Source organism: Porites lutea, chromosome 7 (assembly GCF_958299795.1).
Source record: "Porites lutea chromosome 7, jaPorLute2.1, whole genome shotgun sequence".
Lineage (NCBI taxonomy): Eukaryota > Metazoa > Cnidaria > Anthozoa > Scleractinia > Poritidae > Porites > Porites lutea.
The window spans coordinates 26,213,092-26,233,044 of NC_133207.1; the positions used below are offsets into that span (position 1 = coordinate 26,213,092).

Below are 19,953 nucleotides of genomic sequence, written 5' to 3' on the forward strand. Positions count from 1 at the left end.
ATGAGACTAAATGAAACGGTTGACTCCTTTCATGCACATTGCAGATCCTTTTTGTCTGATCAAGGCCGATCAAAGTATCATCACGAAGTCCGTATTTCCGCTTACCATGCTTGCAATTACGGCCGTTATGATTACGTCGGTCACGTCACGTGACATGTTGTCCCATCGTTCCTATAGAGGTGAGTTACTCTTCTGCTCCATTTTCAAAAACTCTAATTGTATACGGGTTATACGATCTACAACTTCATCAACAAAAATACCCTAGGAGCAATCGGTTTACAGTTAATAGTTTATAGTTCAATTTACTTGTGTTTTGAGAGGCTTTCTGGGTGAGGGGTGGGTTGTTGTTCCGAGTATTTTCCCCTTTGCTGTCCCAGCAGATAATAAATTGATTGACCCTTGGTGTAACTGGGGGATTTGTTTCATTTAAAAATGATTTCTCCTACCCCTGTCAGTAGGACAATCTTGTTTCCTGAGAGGCTGTTCTGGTCAGCACCAAGGATCACTAACCGTTGCCCCTCCCATGGACAAGGGTACCAAAGGCTCATGGGACGGTATTGGGTATTATTGTTATTATGGTCGTTTTTTCTTGTTGTTGCGCATACTTTCTGAGCATCATTCACACGTAAGGGTTCGAGAAACTGGGGTTTTCAAGAAAATTAAGACAGAAGTCGTGTAATACACAACATTTTTGCATAGCTTTGTCTAGGTGGGAGATAGATCTCACGAAGACATGTTCAAATCCGCGCAGTCTGTCTTGGATCGGCCGCACCTTTAAACTAAGTACTATAGTACACGACCATAATGCGTTTACAATGGCGAGTCACGCGCGAGACATTGCAAACACCTATACAGCTCGGACGCGCGAATATTTCATCGTACTTTATATTTATATCAAAAGTCAGTTAGACTGGCTAATTAGCTGCACATTTGTTACTTCAGACGAGCTGTTCAGTAATAGCTTGTAATAGGGCTTACAGCGATTTACATGTGTCTCAAATGCTCTCATAGTTTTAATGAATAATGAATGAATTTTATAAGCTTTGTCACATCTATTTCAATATTTTTAATTTTACATTTCAGAGCTTCGTGCAAGAAATTTCAAAGCAAAGGCTAACTTTGACAGACCCACTCGCTGGGAAGAGGTATCTTGCGAAGAATGTTATCCAGGTTGCTTAAAGGCCTTAGAGAGAGATGAGGTAGAGGGTGACCACGTTAAGCTGTGCAAACAAGAATGCAAGTGTCCAGAGAATCGAGGGCTAGACGTTTACTTTGACAAAGCTTCCGTGGACGCTAGGAAGGAAGATTTTGAGAGACTTGCCCAAATGAATGACTGGGAGGAGGAGACTTGCAAAGGATGCTTTGCAGATTGCTATGATTCCTTTCAAAGCATCACTGGTTTTCTGATTAGCTTCTGCGCGGAGAAATGCAAGTGTGAGAATAAGGTCAGCACGGTTCCCAAGGATCTACAATTTTGTGGAGGATGCTTCCCGGCTCCCGACGGATGTTATTGGCCGGAGAAAGACAAGGTCAACCCTAAACAGTTAGCCATCTGTCTTGATGAATGCAAGTGCATTTAATCTCAATTAGACCTGTGTATTTCATCTGTCCAGTAAATTTAAACTATGAGTAAAATTTTGAACTTAAACGCCGGATAAAATTGAAAACTAGTAAAAACTTTCGACCTCAACTTCTTCGCTGGCAGGTGTCGTGTCCCGCGCATAACGTCCTCGGGTTTGAGCGAGGAGTAAAGGAAGCCATCAGGCCCAAAGGTCCGACTCTGAAAAGGGATGGGGGACGGTACAACCTCCCCAGTGCCCCAGTGTGTGGGACAACCTTCTTCTTAAAATGCAGAACCGGGAGGGGGGCTGAGCCAGGGCCTATCAACAATGACGTAATCGTAGCACATTATGCGCACGACACGACACCTGCCAGCGCTTAAGTGAACAAGACTTCAGTTGAGGTCGAAAGCTTTTATCAGTTTTCAATTCTATTTGGATTTTAAGTTAAAAAGTTCGCTCAATTAGAGCTTAGTACCCAGTTCCTCTATGTAGTACTGATTGAACTGAACGAACGTTTAGTTACGTTAAAATTTTGTTCGGAGCAAACATGATGCTGATATGTTCAAGAGGTGAAATCCGCGTTGCAGAATCTTTTTCAAGGAGGTGCTTGTTATATGCCCGTCGCATCGTCATATTCTATGACGATGTAGCTGTTTCAGCTATAATCATTTGTCGATTTACTTGTTAGTTACAGCCTCCATATTGTACTTAACTGAGGCTAATAGTTGTCAATATACCAGCAGTGAAACTATATACGTACGGACAAATTAAAACAACCAAAATACATTTGCGGCCTGCCGTGAACTTTGGATCGACAATATATAGCTACCTTTTTTAAGAAAAGCAGCCGCGTTTTTAGGCTGGTGTAAAAACCGTGTTTGCAGAAAAGCTTCCCCCATTGCAATCCTATATTTCATATTACAGGGGCGGATCCAGGATTTTTTTTAGGAGAGGGTGCACTCGTCTCTTGCTCTACTTCAACACCAATAAACCACATAGTTTTTTTTTTGGCAGAATACCATTTGTATTAGAAAACCGCAGGTCATCTCGGGGGGGGAGGGGGTGCGCACCCCCTGCACCCTCCCCCTAGATCCGCCCCTGTATTACAAGATGATTATTTGGCAGCCTGCTAAAACAGTTGACTATGTAGTGTTGCGGTGATGTAAAGGATGCAAAACTATGAACCTTTCGGTTTCCCAACATAACTTTTTTTAATGATATAAATTTGCCGGGTGTGAGTAGGGTAGGTCCTTCTATAATTTTTCGGTTTCTGAAAGCTCTTGACTGTTTTGTTTTAGTGTGTAATTATGATCGTTTGAAACACTCTTTTCGGGGATTTTTTAAACCATTTTTAAGCGTTTTCTAAAAGTTATAGTCGGCACTTGTCCCCTATGCCTATATGGTTTTATCGACAGTAATAATAATAGAGCATTAACTTACGTCAGTGAGTCTCTTATCTTTCCACCTTTAAAAATGGTATCCAAATCTCAACTGAAGTTGACTAAAATAACAGGGTGGATTAATTTGCCACATGGGTCTATTGCCGTCGTTCTTTGCCCGTTTGATTTTTTGTTGTTTTTAAGCTTAAAAACAATTATAAAATAACTCTAACGGCCAAAATGCGAGGGTTATACGCATATGTGGCAAATGAATCCACCCACAGATATATTTGAAAACACCTTTGTGAAACCTTTGACTTGAACATCGCGGATATTTGACCACTCCGGACATATTTGGCTACACCTTTGTCAAACTTTTGACTTGAATCTCAGACATGTTGGACGGTTCCTTTGCCCCATCTTTGATCTGAGCCTCAGACACATTTAACGACACTTCAAGCAAGCCGTTGACTTGAATCTCAGACGTCATTTTACCGCACCTTTTTCAAAACCTTTGGCTCGAATCTCAGACATACTTGATAACAGCTTTGATAGGGGTACAAATGTTGATCAAAAAATACCTTTGACGCGCGTTAAAGGTGAGGGATAGAGGCCCGAGACAAACGGTGTTTATCGCCTGAAGACCCGCCTGAAGACGTCGTGAAAGTCCATTTGTCGCGTGTCAAAGGTGTACAAAGGTGCTCTTTAACGCACGTTTGACTTCGCAGGATCCACTTCCACTCTCTATTCAGTTCGAATCCACCACAATTCACTCCAAAAAAAGAAAAATTGCGTAAGCCTTTATTTTCATATGCTCTTGGGAGCCGGAATGCATATTCTCTAGACTACGAGTAGTTCCCCATTTTTCCTCAGGGATAGTAGACCGAGCGAAACGCGAGCGCGCGTGAAAATCACCCCACGCGAGAAAAGGCGACACGCGGCGGGGAGAGAGAAAAATCATTTTTCTCTCTCCCCGCCGCGTGTTGCCTTTTCTTGCGTGGGGTGATTTTCACGCGTGCTCGCGTTTCGCACGCTCTACTATCCCTGAGGAAAAATGGCGGACTACTCGTAGTCTACATATTCTCAGGAGCATTTGAGAAACAGTAACTTATTCGACCCAAGTAAGGGAATACGGATTCCGGAATCCAAGACTTTTTGCTTGCGAAATCCGGTATCCGCGAAATTTTTGCTTGTAGAATCAAGAATCATGGGCTTTGGAATCTAGAATACAGCTCAAGGAATCTGGAATCCACTGAAGATTGGTATCTGGAATCCAAGTTTCATGGACATAGAATCCGGAATCCACGGCGTGGAATCCAGCACGGGTCGAATCTTATTCTAAACCCTGGGGACAAACAAAGTGTATTACGGGGAATTCGAAAATAGAAAGTCACTGTCACTTCACAACTGTTTCTCAGTTGGAGAAATGGTTTCACTGCATCATGGGCAAACTCGCGCTCTGTAAGAGCTTTTCTTTGGCCATATCTAGCAAATCTCTCATTGGCCAACGAATGTTTACTTCGTCTCATTTCACGAAAACGCGAAACAAAATGGGTCAATATATCCAGCCACCTACTCCGAACAAGTTTGATCAATAACGAAATCATATAGTACATAGGTCATCAGCGAAAAGTGCCACCAGGAATGCAAGGTTTACGGGAGGCGAGCGGCTTGAAGCCCCCTGTTCTCCAACCCCTCACCCCCGTTTTTGGTGACGAAAATAAGCATCAGTCGTAATCCATCCTCGGAGACCCAGGGGCAGATAGTGGGGGCGAGGGAAAGTCTAAACGGGCGGAAATATAAGGCACGAAGAAAAGTAAAGAACGGCCAGAAGAGCCCCTGGGGACAATGTCTTACCAGACCAGTTCCAAACGATCGCCGCCGTTCTGGCTTTTGATTGGTGCCAGAAAAACACAAGTTTTCTGGCAATAAGATAATTTTAATTTAGGGAAATGTGCCTAATCACATCTGTGTATAAGCTTTTCAGTTTCATTGGTGGATCAAGAGGAAAGGCCCTGGGACTCACCCCATGTCATTTTAGATCAAAGCGGGACCCAAGGGCAGAGGTGCTGAGATATTCTATTTCGGGTAAGGAGCGTCCCCACCGGGCCTTCCCCTGCAGGTGTAAATCGGTCTCTGAGTTGAATGGTTTTATCATTTTAAAGTTAAGAAAATTGAGGCCGTAAAATAGTTTCCAGAAAAACAATTGTCATTGATGGAGGCGCATGTCCCATTCCTTTACTTTCGAAATCTACCAAGAAAGTGAACAACTGAAAGCGTCCCCATGAAACTGTGCGGCCAATAACTCAGGCTTCTATGTTTCAACGCTGCTACAAGGCTACTTCTTTTTTGCGAAGACGGGTGACTAAAGATCCGGACAGACAAAAGCAAACAGACAAGGTCTTTTGGAAACCAAAAAACCCCGCTATGTCTGGAAACCGATAGTTCGTAGCTTTGCAGCGGTTACATCACAACACAGTATATGTACGTATTATCTAGCCTACGAAGTAGTCGTTTTCATTTCTTTCGATCAAGCGGGAAAAGCGCGCGAGTCGCTTAAGGGCATGGGGTAAAAAGGAGCCCACACACACATACACAAGTTAGGAGCGGGAAGGAGAGCGGAGAAAGAACGGAGAGACCTGACATTAAGTGTTTTGTTATATTTCTAGACTTTCACTTCAACAGCAACAAAAGAATAACCGGAGCGAACCAAAACTGTCGACTCGGTACTTATAACAACACAAATTTAATTCTCAAAACCACTGAATGAATGATTTACAAACAAAAGTACTTTCCTCATATTATCTGCATCTTTTTCCTCCACTAGCTGCTGTTTTTCTTCTGGGAACTTCTGGGATAACTTTAAAAATCGTTGCTTTTTAGCTTGAGGCTTCGTTTTTGTGTTGTTGTGTTCATTCACGAAAAAGAAAACTGGCTGGACCTGGCGGTGTTTTTCCCGCCTTCTGTCACACCACTTTCCACCATGCTTTGATCACGTGCTGCAATGTATCCCGAGCGGGATACATTGTTTAATGTATCACGATCGGGATACATTTGATTTTAGTCAAGGCCACGTGACCAAGAATCAACCAATGGCAGTCCCTGTTTAGTTGAGTGAAAGTCTAGGAATATAACAATACATGTAATTATGCAACTTATAAAGGCAAGTCTGTAATGTGGACACTTGGCTCTGAACTGTCCCAGTGTTTACAAATAAGTACAAGTATTTTATCAAAAAGAGTAAAACATGGAGAACCAAGTATGTTTGTTTTTGTATACAAAAATGACAAGTTTCATTAATTTTGGATGACTAACAGCTAACCCACAGGAGATCTGCTAACAGACCAAATAATTCAATACACTGTACTTTAATCAATGCTTTATTGTTTTGATTCAAGTATTGATTAAGTATTGATTAAAGGAAAAAAACCAAAGAATTCTAATTGAGGTTTGGGGATGAATTACAAATTAATTTAAATTTATTTTTATCACAGTTGGTCTATTTAGTACAAGCTCAGACCACTCATTTTGGTACCCGGAAACATTCCCACTAAATTTTCCACCACTCTAAAATAAACACCGGTAAGTTTCGTACATTATTCAAATTTCAATTTTTGATATGATGTCAAATTTTGTCAGATCGGACCCAAGAGGGCTTTTCAATATTTTTAACCAATCAGTAAGCAAAAAAGTTTTTGTTGCTGAAAACAAAATACCATATTTTTTTGCTTATAAGGTGCAGCATTTTTTCAATAAAGTTTGCCTGATAGCTCTAAATCTGTTGTAATTTTGCAGCATTGGTGCTATTATAATTTTAAATTTTTTTTTAGCAATTTTTAGGGGAAAATGTAACTATTTTATTTATTACCTTTGATGTCTGTGTAAACAACTTTATAAGATCCTGTTGTTATGGCAGATGGCTTTGTAACCTCAACATAATGGAAAATATACTCATGTTGAGATCCAGCCGCCGATGTGTTGAACAAAACAGGCAACAAGCTTTTGCCATCTGACTGTAAAGCATCAGCACTATGGTTGAGTAATTCCAGCACAGTGGGCATAATATCCATGACGGTCACGGGTGTCTTTATAACCTGATTGGGTGTTATGTGTCCGGGCCATGTTATCACTGTTGGCACACAGATGGTTTGTTCCCAAACATCATTCCTATCCATACCTAAAGCAGTGAATTAACAAGACTGACATCAATCAACTCTGTCTTCATGTACACCTCTATAATACAGTCACCTCAGTCTATAGAACAGACAGCTATAGCCTGCGGAAACTGTCATCTCTCCACGCTCTTTGCTGCTGAGGATGTTTCGCGAGGAGGAATGTCTGTGACTCAGCAGCAGAAATTCTATACTGATGACATAAAATCTGTCCGGAATCCAGACAGAAGCGCTGATTGGTTGACAGAGTAGTTACACTGTTTTGCTATTGTTTACGAATGACAGACAAAAGATAAAAGGCCACAAAGGTCAAATGTAAATGTGATAAATCTCTAACAAAACAGTCCATATTTTTGGAATATGTCTTCTCTACAAGAAGCATTTGAGTTTTGCTGGAACTTGTTCACAGATGAACACAACACTTTACCAAAATTGACCAGAAGAAAGGTGAAATTGAACAAGTTTGCATTTGGAACCATATGACTACAGGATTTTATAGTAAGTAAACATTGATTTACGTCATCAGTATGGAATTTCTGCCGCTGAGTCGCAGACATTCCTCCTCACAAAACATCCCCAGTGGTGAAGAGCAAAGAGAAACAGCTGTTGTCACAGGCTAAGACACCTAGAGTTAGCTCCCGCAGTTGTCAAGACACAGATAGCCCAAGCTCCTTAGGAGAAGTCACCCAGAATATGACATTGCATATTAACAAAAAAAATATTTAAGAGTTTGTATGAGAATGTACATGTAAGCATTGACATAACAGTTTAAAGGGGCTGTGTCACGGCAGTCCAGTTCATTTTGTTTAATTTTGCCAATTACTCACCCCCAGTTGCTATGGAACTTAAAGTAAGCAAAGAAATTACATGTAAATGACAAAGTCTAAGATCCGAGACAAACAAATATGTCTCCTGAGAATTATTTTTGAAGTTGCAAGTAGCAGGGATCAACTTTGAAAAACAGTTAGCCTGAACAGTTTTCAAAAACCCCAATTTTGATCCGTTTCAATCTTCTTCAGTTTTGCCCATCCATGGCATCTGTTGTTGTTGTTATCATCCTATTTTAACCTTCCTTTAAAGTTTTAAGCGGTTATTTTTATGTTTCTCTTAATTTAATGGGCATTTTGTAACTTCCTAATTTGGCTGAATTTCATGACACAATTCCTTCAATATATGGGAAAGAAATTTAATTAATTTATGGAGAGGAAAACAGTGAACCTTAATAATAATAAATGCTTGCTGAAATTATTATTCAGCAACAGCACCATGGAAACATAAATGATACTCACAGGAGGAAAGTAACTTTTTTAACTTAATATTTCTTTCCCATATTTTCTGTTTGAAACTGAGCTGACAAATTTAAATAACCTTGGTGTGAATCTACTATTTATTATGTATGCAGTAAAGAAGAAGTTAAGGCCAAGTAAAGAAAAATGTTTCTTGTCCTTACCCGCTTCATTTATTAGGGCCACCTCTCTTTTTTTGGAAAAGTTAAAACAAACAAAACCAACAGGCATCACTTTTAACACCAATAATTATTCCACAATCCTGCATAACAGACCATGCTGTTTAAAGCGCATTATATAAATAAATCAAATTTGTGTTTACTCATTATCTGGCATTTCATAATATTGATAATCTTGACCTTAAAACTCCGACCTATTCTGGGAAAGGGTAATAATTTGTATTGGCAATACCCACCAACTCTAGTTTTTAATAGGAATCCAGATGAGAAGCAGTCAGTACCCTTGCAGCTCTTCGGAATTTCTAATTTCATTAGTACCCTTCATTTCACAGCTTTTTTTTGATCTTTTGCTTTCTGGCTAGATTCCATTGTTTACTTTGTTTGTTCATTGTTTTCCCAACCAATTGTGTGAGGTCTTCTGAGAGCTGCATGGTCACCCGAAACAGTGTTTTTTCTTTTTACTTGGCCTAATGTATCGGTCATATCGAAGCTTCAACATTCCCCCCCCCCCGGCAACCCCCCGGGCATTTGACTTTTTTAGAAATTATTGTTCAAATTCCCCCCTACCAGGGCCAAAATGCCGTTCAAATGCCCCATACTAGGGTCCATTCAGGTGATCAAATGTTCCCACCCCGGGGACATTTCACAGGCACAAAAATAACAGAAGGACAGCGGAAACGCCTTCAGTTGTCGAACAAAATCTTTATAAAAATATAACAAAAGTTGTTGAAGCTTCGATTTGACCGATACATAACCTGATCATTTTTTTGGCAATTTTCACCTTTTGAACAGAGTGTTTCTTCATCTTCATTTTCAGATGGTGTAGAGCTGACACAAGATTCATCAACATGATGCCCCGTGGCTGATGTAAATATAACAATGGTATTGTTGTCAACTCTCCTTTCTCTTACTGTCCTCACTATCCTTCCAATGCTCCAGTCCACTTCTCTTAAAGCATCGGAATAACTACTCTTGCTACCATTAGAAAACAACTGTGACGCAAACACCGGCTGATTGAGGTTCATGAAACTCACAGATAGAAAGAATGGTCTGCTTGAAACTGATGATTCCTCTAAAAAACTAACAGCACTTCTCGTAAACCACAGTGTCAAATTTTCTAAAGTGTAGGGTTGTTCAATGATGTTGTTGTTCTTGTAGAGTACACAGCTCCTTATCTGAATTACGTCCATGGTGTAGTGAATGACATCGTGCAACACACTGGTATAAAATATAAAAGCTATTATAATTATGAAAACAGTGACCATGTTTATAGAATATCCATTATACCAAACAATAAATGCAACAATTGGTAAAACGTAAAGCAGTGGGCTGAAAAACGAGAAAACAGATTCCCAAGTATATTGAGAATCTGATGCCGCTCTATAATTCTTTGTGCAGTGTTCTTTGTGGGCTGACGGTACGCCATACCAATAATCAAACCCATGATTAAGGGGCAGATATTCTCCATTCCTACCGACTCCAAGACCCCACAAACCAACAAAACTCGTCGAATAGCCTTTCGCCTTTAAAACTTTTCCCAAAGTAATTTCACTGTTAGGTAGTCCTCCAGTAGAAGCTAAAGATGGCATTTCCTTAAACGATAAGAACTTGCTCTTTATCATTCCATTTCGAGGTGGCAATAATCCTGTTAAGATGGAAGCTAGGGAGGAAATTCTCGAAGACTGAGAGTACCAACGTGAAAACAACACTCCTTCACGAGCCAAGCGATCGATGTTCGGAGTCTGCTGAGAATTATTCCCATAAATACTTAGATCCCGAAAAGAAAGATTGTCAGTTAAGAAGATGATTATGTTACGATTTTCACTGAGAGCGGTCTTGCAAGAGAAACAAACAGAGAGAAGAAAGAAACTTGTAGATGCCGCCATCTTGAATTTAACTTATACCGCTGACCACAACGTCTGCTCAAGTTGAGCCCAGATCTCGTGCCAATCCCCAGAGCATTTTCTCTTTTTTTGGTCAGGCAAGCCCCGCCAAAAAAATAAAAAAAAAAACATGTACGAGATTGCTCCTCCGTAGATTATGTGCGTGGATGTGCTGTGCGCACAAAACGTGCAAAAATTTCAGTAGCTATACGACCCGAAAGTTTTCCTGGCAGCGACTACTATAACTCGGAGACATAAGGGCACTTAAAACCTAGTGAAAATTATTGATTCTAGCTAAAGAGAACATAGGTTATCATAGGTAACACCAGGTAAATGAAAGGAGTTGTTTAGATGAGCGTTCCAGACAACTAGTTTCTCCCCAATACACGCCCTTTTCAGAACCAAATAGTGTTTGCAGTGTGTCTAAGTTTCTTTTGAGGGGGATTCTGGCCAAAAGCCTTGTTTTTTGCTATTTTCTCCCCTTTTTCTTCCAAATCTAGCTAAGATTTCATTAAAAAAAATCTCAGCAAATAAAACAAGAAAACTCTTTAGACGATAGCGGTGGAAACGGGGGACAATGCTGTATGCAATTTTTAAATAATTTCTTTACTATTGTTTACAAATTGACCACGAAAAACGACAACACAATCGAGTACAGAGAATACGAAAGTGCTTCAGTGACTCCAAAAACAACACAGAAATATTTCACCAATTTCCAAAATCCTTGTTTCTTAAACAAATAATTGTTAATCCCACTGAGGTTTTTTCCCTCATTAGTCTAATGTAAGAGCATCTAATCACTTTTCTTTGGGGTTTGTTGGATGCCCGGGAGAAAGTTTGTTTTGTGATAAAGCAGTTTTGAGTGCTAAGGCATTTGTGTCACTATACATGACTATACTAAAATAGCGGCCGAGAAAGCTATATCTGAGCATTCCATCAGTATGCCATGTATTAGAATAAGTATTTTATTTCTCTATTTAAAAACTCTTGAATGATAGCTAAATGATATCACTCTCTTCATAGCATAAAAATAAATGGAGCTTACTCTAACTTTGCATTACATTAAAGTAGAAGCTGATCCAGCACGCTGGGGTCAACCCACCCCCAAAAACGATCACGTTCACGCTATAGACGTTCAGACAGTATATGAAGTGGCTCAAATATTTGCTGAGTTGTTTGCTCTGGTTGGTAATTTCTTAATTGCTTCGTACCTGAACAATCTAAAGTAAATGGAATGCGAAGCAAGCCTGTTCCAAGCAAGAGAGAGCAATCTTAAGAGCATTTTCCAATAACTTTATAGGGCATCAGGACAAACTCTGGAATGAGTGTGTTTATGTCTTACTCCTTTCCCCACCCCCACCCCCATGTGCTCATTTGCGGTTCTTATACGTGCACTTGACTATGGTTCTAAAGAGAACTCAGAGGGTCTATGAACAGGCTATCTTCGATTCTTTCCCTTTTCCCGGTTGGATAGTCCGTAAATGACTCGGAAATGACTATCCTAAAGGCCTTCACCGTCGTTTTGCCTCTACTTGCAGCTTGGTCTGAACCCGAAGCAATTCAGGGACAACACAGACCAACGCTCCTTGTGTAGTTCTACTATGGGGCAATTTTTATGTGGCAAAAAACAACTGGAGAGTGTCATGCTGCGGTTTTAGTACTAATTTATTTTGGCGGTTAAAATGCACAGATTAAGCTATGTTTCTTCATACCTTCACGCTACAACTTCTAAGCAACCAACCATGCAAAAAAAGAAAGTAAAAAGGGCGCTAAACATGATCGAGAGACTATGAAAAAAACCGCCCCGCCAAAGTAAGATATCAAAAACCAACTGAAAAATATAAATAGTAGGTCAAAAACATCCCACCGGTGCCTTGAAGAGTAAGCACTAGACTCAGATCAGTTTAGAACATACTTCTTCATGCATATTTCGCTGTGGCTTGAAACACGAAGTACCCCCACCCCCCCACCCCACGGCATTTTTGCGCGCTGGGTAGAATGTTTCCTATTTCAGTTTTATTTCAGTTTTGTTATTTGTTAAATGCGACATTATTATCGGGTTATGTCTGTTGAACATGCCCAGTGGTCTGACAGGTTTTCAACTTCGGCTCCGTTTGAAGTGGATACGCTTCCATGGCCATCAAATGCCATCAAACTACAAACATTTTTTAAACCTTCATCATTTTAACCATAGATCATGTGTTAAATTAGTGTACGCTTAACTGATAGACCCTCGTGTGCAAGTAACGATGAAACAGTTTTTTATAGTGAAACTTGTGTTAAGCGGACACTCATTTACTGAGTGGAAGGGGGACGATGGAGAGGTGTCAGCCAGTTTCTTGTCGATTCCTCAGTTCTCGAAAGTTTTCATTATTTGTATTCCACTCCCAAAAAGCGGCACATTTACTCCATTGTTCTACCGACGAAAAATGGGTGTTATTCCATGTTTACAAATCGAAAATTCCCTTTATTCTTTTTCTATTATTTTTCTTCATCCCTCGTCTCAGAGGGTTAAGGGTCTTTTCCACCCTCCGTGGCTTTTGCTATCATCCGACTCTTGCTGTTCTTACATGCCGGTAGAATAACTTACTATCCACAACGTATAGTATGACTTATGAGCTTCGACTAGCGATGCATGACGCATGGCCAACAATCCGTGACATACTACGCACGACCCGACCCACCCAACCACGCCAAAACACCTCGTAAGCTTGTATATTTTGGGTTTCCAATATGTCATGTTATAATACTCCAGAGAAATATTTCTTTAAATTTTTGGGCAAATTCCCCTAAGAGAAATGCTTTTGTTCTTGACCGCCAATATGTCCGCCGTGACGTCACATGCAACCCAGCAATACTTAACTGGCTAGGACTTGAAACACCAGCCGAACCCTGAAGTGAGCGCCCATTTTACGCGCCGAGACATGTTTCTTGGTTAATTGCGCATTTGACAGTTATAAAATAATTTTATGGCGTTGATTATAATGAGAGCTGAAGGTCTGAGGTGCGGTAAATTGCTATTAAAAACATTTTAACCTTTCGCATCCTACATATTTTACTCTTAAGCACTCTTGTAAAAAAAGGACTTTATTTGAGTGTCAATGTATTTAGCACGAAAGTGCTACGTGCTTAGCGAGCAAAAAGCAAGTGAAGCGACAAATGTCGCGAGTGCAGGCTTCGGTTCAAGGGGCATAAAAAATGAGTGACAGACAATACTTTATTTCGTCTAAATGGTGGAAGCAATTAATCAATATTCAAAATAGTCGAATCAATTAATCAGCTTGACAATATATACCCCTTTGTTTAATCGTGCAGTTAAAAGTTAGAGCCCCACACTATCAAATCAGTTCGCCATTTGAGCTCTTGTTGGAAACATCAACCAGGTCCCTAGAGGTAAGTCTTTTATCTTTGCTAATAACGATTTTGACTCGACAAAGACATTATTATTGCACTCTTTATTGATTGCTCGTAAATTAATGATGTAATGTTCAAGGTTGTCTGTCTTTCCTATTAGTACGTATCTTTTGAATTTATTCTAAGTTATGGTAGAAAACTTGCTTGTTGTCGTTAAAAAAGCGCTTGCGTGCTAAGCTTAGAGCCGCCCGCGCAAACTTTTTCCCTCTTTCTCTAGTTTTACACAAAATTATGAGTAAAAGCGAATAAAATTTATTAACTTAGAGCCGGCGATTAATTTTCTGTATTAATGTGTGCCAGTATTTTTGTTGATCACTGATAACTTATATGTAAGTACGTTAAAAGTTCAAATAGCATTGTGCAGATAAAATTCAATTCTGGCCATAATCTATTTTCAAAATAAAATTTTATTCAGTTAGGCCATCATAACTTGATTGAAAATAAAGTCAGAATTGCGCACAATAAATCATAATAACTATTAAATTTGCTATTTCTCGCGGTCATGTGATTAAGCCGCCAACAAAGCTTGGAACCTGTTACAATTACTTCGGTGTGAAAAATTGGCAAGAGCTTTTTGAAGCAGCGATACGATTTGGAGGCATAATCGAACTTCGAGTTATTATTAAGATTCTTCCAATATTTTTATTATCACAAGTTTGACAGCATTTAAGAACTTTTAAGTCTGTATGAGATAAATTATCATAATTTAACTTGGCGGGAAATTTTAATGTACCCGTTTTGCCGCATTCGAGCGACAGAGTGCATCTTATCTGCCTTTGATGTGTTGTTCAGTATCTTTCTTATCAATAAATTGACTTTTTTGGTGTTCAATTCAAAATTCTCCAGAGAAGGGCCTTCTTTCTCTCTAAAACTATCCGTGCATGGTGTATCCGTTGTGTTAGCCGCTAAATATAAAAATAATTGGATGATCGTTTTCTAAGCTTTTGATTTATTTGTCGGGCAACATCACCTAAATAAAGTTTTACATATTCATTATTTAAAAAAAAAATCGCAAATTGAAAAACAACTTAAACAGGCTCATTAAATCTTGGCTATACTTTTTAGTTACTAGTAAAGAAAGAACTAGATATAACTCTCGTTAAAGTAGCTTATTAAATGAGATTTCCTCACATTGATTTACTTTGAATAGTTAGTGATTGGCAGAAAAATATCCAGTGGCTTTTTTAAATAAGATTATATGATTTAAAAAAATAACGAAAAAATTAAAACTGACGACACCTGTTTCAATCTATAGCTCGGATCTATGTACGTTCTTGGTTTATGTGCCTTTCTACGCCCCTTTCTGGGCAGATCGACCGGAGCAATTTCCGAAATTCAGTTGAAACAAAAACCACTTCAAAGATAAGAGACTAAATGAAACGGTTGATTCCTTTCATGCACATTGCAGATCCTTTTTGTCTGATCAACGCCGATCAAAGTATCATCATGAAGTCCGTATTTCCGCTTCCCATGCTTGCAATTACGGCCGTTATGATTACGTCGGTCACGTCACGTGACATGTCGTCCCATCGTTCCTATAGAGGTGAGTTACTCTTCTGCTCCATTTTCAAAACTCTAATTGTATACGGGTTATACGATCTACGACTTCATCGACAAAAATACCCTAGGAGCAATCGGTTTACAGCTCATAGTTTATAGTTCAATTTACTTGTGTTTTGAAAGGCTTTCTGGGGGAGGGGTGGGGGCGGGGTTGTTATTCTGGGTATTTTCCCCTTTGCTGTCCCAGCAGATAATAAATTGATTGACCCTTGGTGTAACTGGGGGATTTGTTTCATTTAAAAATGATTTCTCCTACCCCTGTCAGTAGGACAATCTTGTTTCCTGAGAGGCTGTTCTGGTCAGCACCAAGGATCACTAACCGTTGCCCCTCCCATGGACAAGGGTACCAAAGGCTCATGGGACGGTATTGGGTATTATTGTTATTATGGTCGTTTTTTCTTGTTGTTGTGCATACTTTCTGAGCATCATTCACACGTAAGGGTTCGAGAAACTGGGGTTTTCAAGAAAATTAAGACAGAAGTCGTGTAATACACAACATTTTTGCATAGCTTTGTCTAGGTGGGAGATAGATCTCACGAAGACATGTTCAAATCCGCGCGTCTTGGATCGGCCGCACCTTTAAACTAAGTACTATAGTACACGACCATAATGCGTTTACAATGGCGAGTCACGCGCGAGACATTGCAAACACCCATACAGCTCGGACGCGCGAATATTTCATCGTACTTTATATTATATCAAAAGTCAGTTAGACTGGCTAATTAGCTGAACATTTGTTACTTCAGACGAGCTGTTCAGTAATAGCTTGTAATAGGGCTTACAGCGATTTACATGTGTCTCAAATGCTCTCATAGTTTTAATGAATAATGAATGAATTTTATAAGCTTTGTCACATCTATTTCAATATTTTTAATTTTACATTTCAGAGCTTCGTGCAAGAAATTTCAAAGCAAAGGCTAACTTTGACAGACCCGCTCGCTGGGAAGAGGTATCTTGCGAAGAATGTTATCCAGGTTGCTTAAAGGCCTTAGAGAGAGATGAGGTAGAGGGTGACCACGTTAAGCTGTGCAAACAAGAATGCAAGTGTCCAGAGAAGCGAGGGCTAGACGTTTACTTTGACAAAGCTTCCATGGACGCTAGGAAGGAAGATTTTGAGAGACTTGCCCAAATGAATGACTGGGAGGAGGTTTGCAGAGAATGCTTTGTAGATTGCTATGATCTCCTTCCAAGCATCACTGGTTTCCTGATTAACTTCTGCGCGAAGAACTGCAAGTGTGACAAGCTCAGCACGTATCCCAAGGATCTACAATTTTGTGGAGGATGCTTCCCGGCTCCCGACGGGTGTTATATGCCGAATAAAGACAGAAAAGACAATTCAGCCCAGGAAGCGATACCCTTGTGTCTTAATGAATGCCAGTGCATTTAATCTCAATTAGACCTGTGTATTTCATCTGTCCAGTAAATTTAAACTATGAGCAAAATTTTGAACTTAAACTCCGGATAAAATTGAAAACTAGTGAAAACTTTCGACCTCAACTTCTTCGCTGGCAGATGTCGTGTCACGCGCATAACGTCCTCGGGTTTGAGCGAGGAGTAAAAGAAGCCATCTATATCAGGCCCAAGGGTCCGACTCTGAAAAGAGATGGGGGCTGGGCCAGGGCCTATCAACAATGACGTAATCGTAGCACATTATGCGCACGACACGACACCTGCCAGCGCTTAAGTGAACAAGACTTCAGTTGAGGTCGAAAGCTTTTATCAGTTTTCAATTCTATTTGGATTTTAAGTTAAAAAGTTCGCTCAATTAGAGCTTAGTACCCAGTTCCTCTCAAGCTATTTGGGCCGCGGTGGTACTGGAATGAGAGATAAAATGCATTTAATCTTAGTAAATAATTACTATGTAGTACTGATTGAACTGAACGAACGTTTAGTTACGTTAAAATTTTGTTCGGAGCAAACATGATGCTGATATGTTCAAGAGGTGAAATCCGCATTGCAGAATCTTTTTCAAGGAGGTGCTTGTTATATGCCCGTCGCATCGTCATATTCTATGACGATGTAGCTGTTTCAGCTATAATCATTTGTTGATTTACTTGTTAGTTACAGCCTCCATATTGTACTAAACTGAGGCTAATAGTTGTCAATTTACCAGCAGTGAAACTATATACGTACGGACAAATTAAAACAACCAAAATACATTTGCGGCCTGCCGTGAATTTTGGATCGACAATATATAGCTACCTTTTTTAAGAAAAGCAGCCGCGTTTTTAGGCTGGTGTAAAAACCGTGTTTGGAGAAAAGCTTCCCCCATTGCAATCCTATGTTTCATATTACAAGATGATTATTTGGCAGCCTGCTAAAACAGTTGACTATGTAGTATTGCGGTGATGTAACGCTTGCAAAACTATGAACCTTTCGGTTTCCCAACATAACTTTTTTTAATTATATAAATTTGCCGGGTGTGAGTAGGGTGGGTCCTTCTATAGTTTTTCGGTTTCTGAAAGCTCTTGACTGTTTTGTTTTAGCGTGTAATTATAATCGTTTGAAACACTCTTTTCGGGGATTTTTTAAATCATTTTTAAGCTTTTTCTAAAAGTTATAGTCGGCACTTGTCCCCTATGCCCATATGGTTTTATCGACAGTAATAATAGTAGAGCATTAACTTACGTCAATCAGTCTCTTATCTTTCCACCTTTAAAAATGGTATCCAGATCTCAACTGAAGTTGACTAAAATAACAGGGTGCATTAATTTGCCACATGGGTCTATTGCCGTCTTTCTTTGCCCGTTTGAGTTTTTGTTGGTTTTTAAGCTTAAAAACAATTATAAAATAACTCTAACGCGCAAAATGCGAGGGTTATACGCATATGTGGCAAATGAATCCACCCACAGATATATTTGAAAACACCTTTGTGACACCTTTGACTTGAATATCGCGGATATTTGACCACTCCGGACATATTTGGCTACACCTTTGTCAAACTTTTGACTTGAATCTCAGACATGTTGGACGGTTCCTTTGCCCCATCTTTGATCTGAGCCTCAGACACATTTAACGACACTTCAAGCAAGCCGTTGACTTGAATCTCAGACGTCATTTTACCGCACCTTTTTCAAAACCTTTGGCTCGAATCTCAGACATACTTGATAACAGCTTTGATAGGGGTACAAATGTTGATCAAAAAATACCTTTGACGCGCGTTAAAGGTGAGGGATAGAGGCCCGAGACAAACGGTGTTTATCGCCTGAAGACCCGCCTGAAGACGTCGTGAAAGTCCATTTGTCGCGTGTCAAAGGTGTACAAAGGTGCTCTTTAACGCACGTTTGACTTCGCAGGATCCACTTCCACTCTCTATTCAGTTCGAATCCACCACAATTCACTCCAAAAAAAGAAAAATTGCGTAAGCCTTTATTTTCATATGCTCTTGGGAGCCGGAATGCATATTCTCTAGACTACGAGTAGTTCCCCATTTTTCCTCAGGGATAGTAGACCGAGCGAAACGCGAGCGCGCGTGAAAATCACCCCACGCGAGAAAAGGCGACACGCGGCGGGGAGAGAGAAAAATCATTTTTCTCTCTCCCCGCCGCGTGTTGCCTTTTCTTGCGTGGGGTGATTTTCACGCGTGCTCGCGTTTCGCACGCTCTACTATCCCTGAGGAAAAATGGCGGACTACTCGTAGTCTACATATTCTCAGGAGCATTTGAGAAACAGTAACTTATTCGACCCAAGTAAGGGAATACGGATTCCGGAATCCAAGACTTTTTGCTTGCGAAATCCGGTATCCGCGAAATTTTTGCTTGTAGAATCAAGAATCATGGGCTTTGGAATCTAGAATACAGCTCAAGGAATCTGGAATCCACTGAAGATTGGTATCTGGAATCCAAGTTTCATGGACATAGAATCCGGAATCCACGGCGTGGAATCCAGCACGGGTCGAATCTTATTCTAAACCCTGGGGACAAACAAAGTGTATTACGGGGAATTCGAAAATAGAAAGTCACTGTCACTTCACAACTGTTTCTCAGTTGGAGAAATGGTTTCACTGCATCATGGGCAAACTCGCGCACTGTAAGAGCTTTTCTTTGGCCATATCTAGCAAATCTCTCATTGGCCAACGAATGTTTACTTCGTCTCATTTCACGAAAACGCGAAACAAAATGGGTCAATATATCCAGCCACCTACTCCGAACAAGTTTGATCAATAACGAAATCATATAGTACATAGGTCATCAGCGAAAAGTGCCACCAGGAATGCAAAAGAACAAAGTTTTCTGGCACCAATCAGAAGCTAGAACGGCGGCGACCGTTTGGAACTGGTCTGGTAAGACATTGTCCCCAGGGGCTCTTCTGGCCGTTCTTTACTTTTCTTTTGTGCCATATTTTTCCGCCCGTTGAGACTTTCCCTCGCCCCCACTATCTGCCCCTGGGTCTCCGAGGATGGTCGTAATCCCGTCTCAACGAGGCTAGTGTTCAGGTTAAATGAGTTGCTATTTACTATTCTTCAAGCTATTAATGATAACGTTTTTTTACACTCCGGACTAAAGTCGAAAGCACAAA

General features: G+C 40.1%; 2 protein-coding genes across 2 annotated transcripts; one reads left to right on the forward strand and one right to left on the reverse strand.

Moving 5' to 3' along the window:
- Positions 1-6,798: 6,798 nt before the first annotated feature.
- LOC140943707 (arylsulfatase L-like) lies at positions 6,799-10,470 on the reverse strand. Its single transcript, XM_073392819.1, has 2 exons — positions 9,360-10,470; positions 6,799-7,118 (listed from the first exon to the last, which is right to left on the reverse strand). The coding sequence occupies exons 1-2, from the start codon at positions 10,462-10,464 to the stop codon at positions 6,799-6,801; spliced, it is 1,425 nt and encodes a 474-aa protein (XP_073248920.1). The 5' UTR covers positions 10,465-10,470.
- Positions 10,471-13,784: 3,314 nt separating this feature from the next.
- LOC140944207 (uncharacterized) lies at positions 13,785-17,594 on the forward strand. The gene is made up of 3 exons (XM_073393339.1): positions 13,785-13,854; positions 15,284-15,418; positions 16,323-17,594. Exons 2-3 carry the CDS (start codon positions 15,322-15,324, stop codon positions 16,820-16,822), a joined length of 597 nt encoding a protein of 198 aa, XP_073249440.1. The 5' UTR covers positions 13,785-13,854; positions 15,284-15,321; the 3' UTR covers positions 16,823-17,594.
- Positions 17,595-19,953: the final 2,359 nt, after the last annotated feature.

What these genes read in the sequence shown, in the direction of transcription:
- LOC140943707 (XM_073392819.1), bottom strand. Translation starts at nt 10,464, where the DNA reads ATGGCGGCATCTACAAGTTTCTTTCTTCTCTCTGTTTGTTTCTCTTGC. An exon ending in AGAAACACTCTGTTCAAAAG is followed by an intron (nt 7,119 to 9,359) that starts GTGAAAATTGCC and finishes TCACTGCTTTAG; the next exon opens with GTATGGATAGGAATGATGTT.
- LOC140944207 (XM_073393339.1), top strand. Translation starts at nt 15,322, where the DNA reads ATGAAGTCCGTATTTCCGCTTCCCATGCTTGCAATTACGGCCGTTATG. An exon ending in GTCCCATCGTTCCTATAGAG is followed by an intron (nt 15,419 to 16,322) that starts GTGAGTTACTCT and finishes TTTACATTTCAG; the next exon opens with AGCTTCGTGCAAGAAATTTC.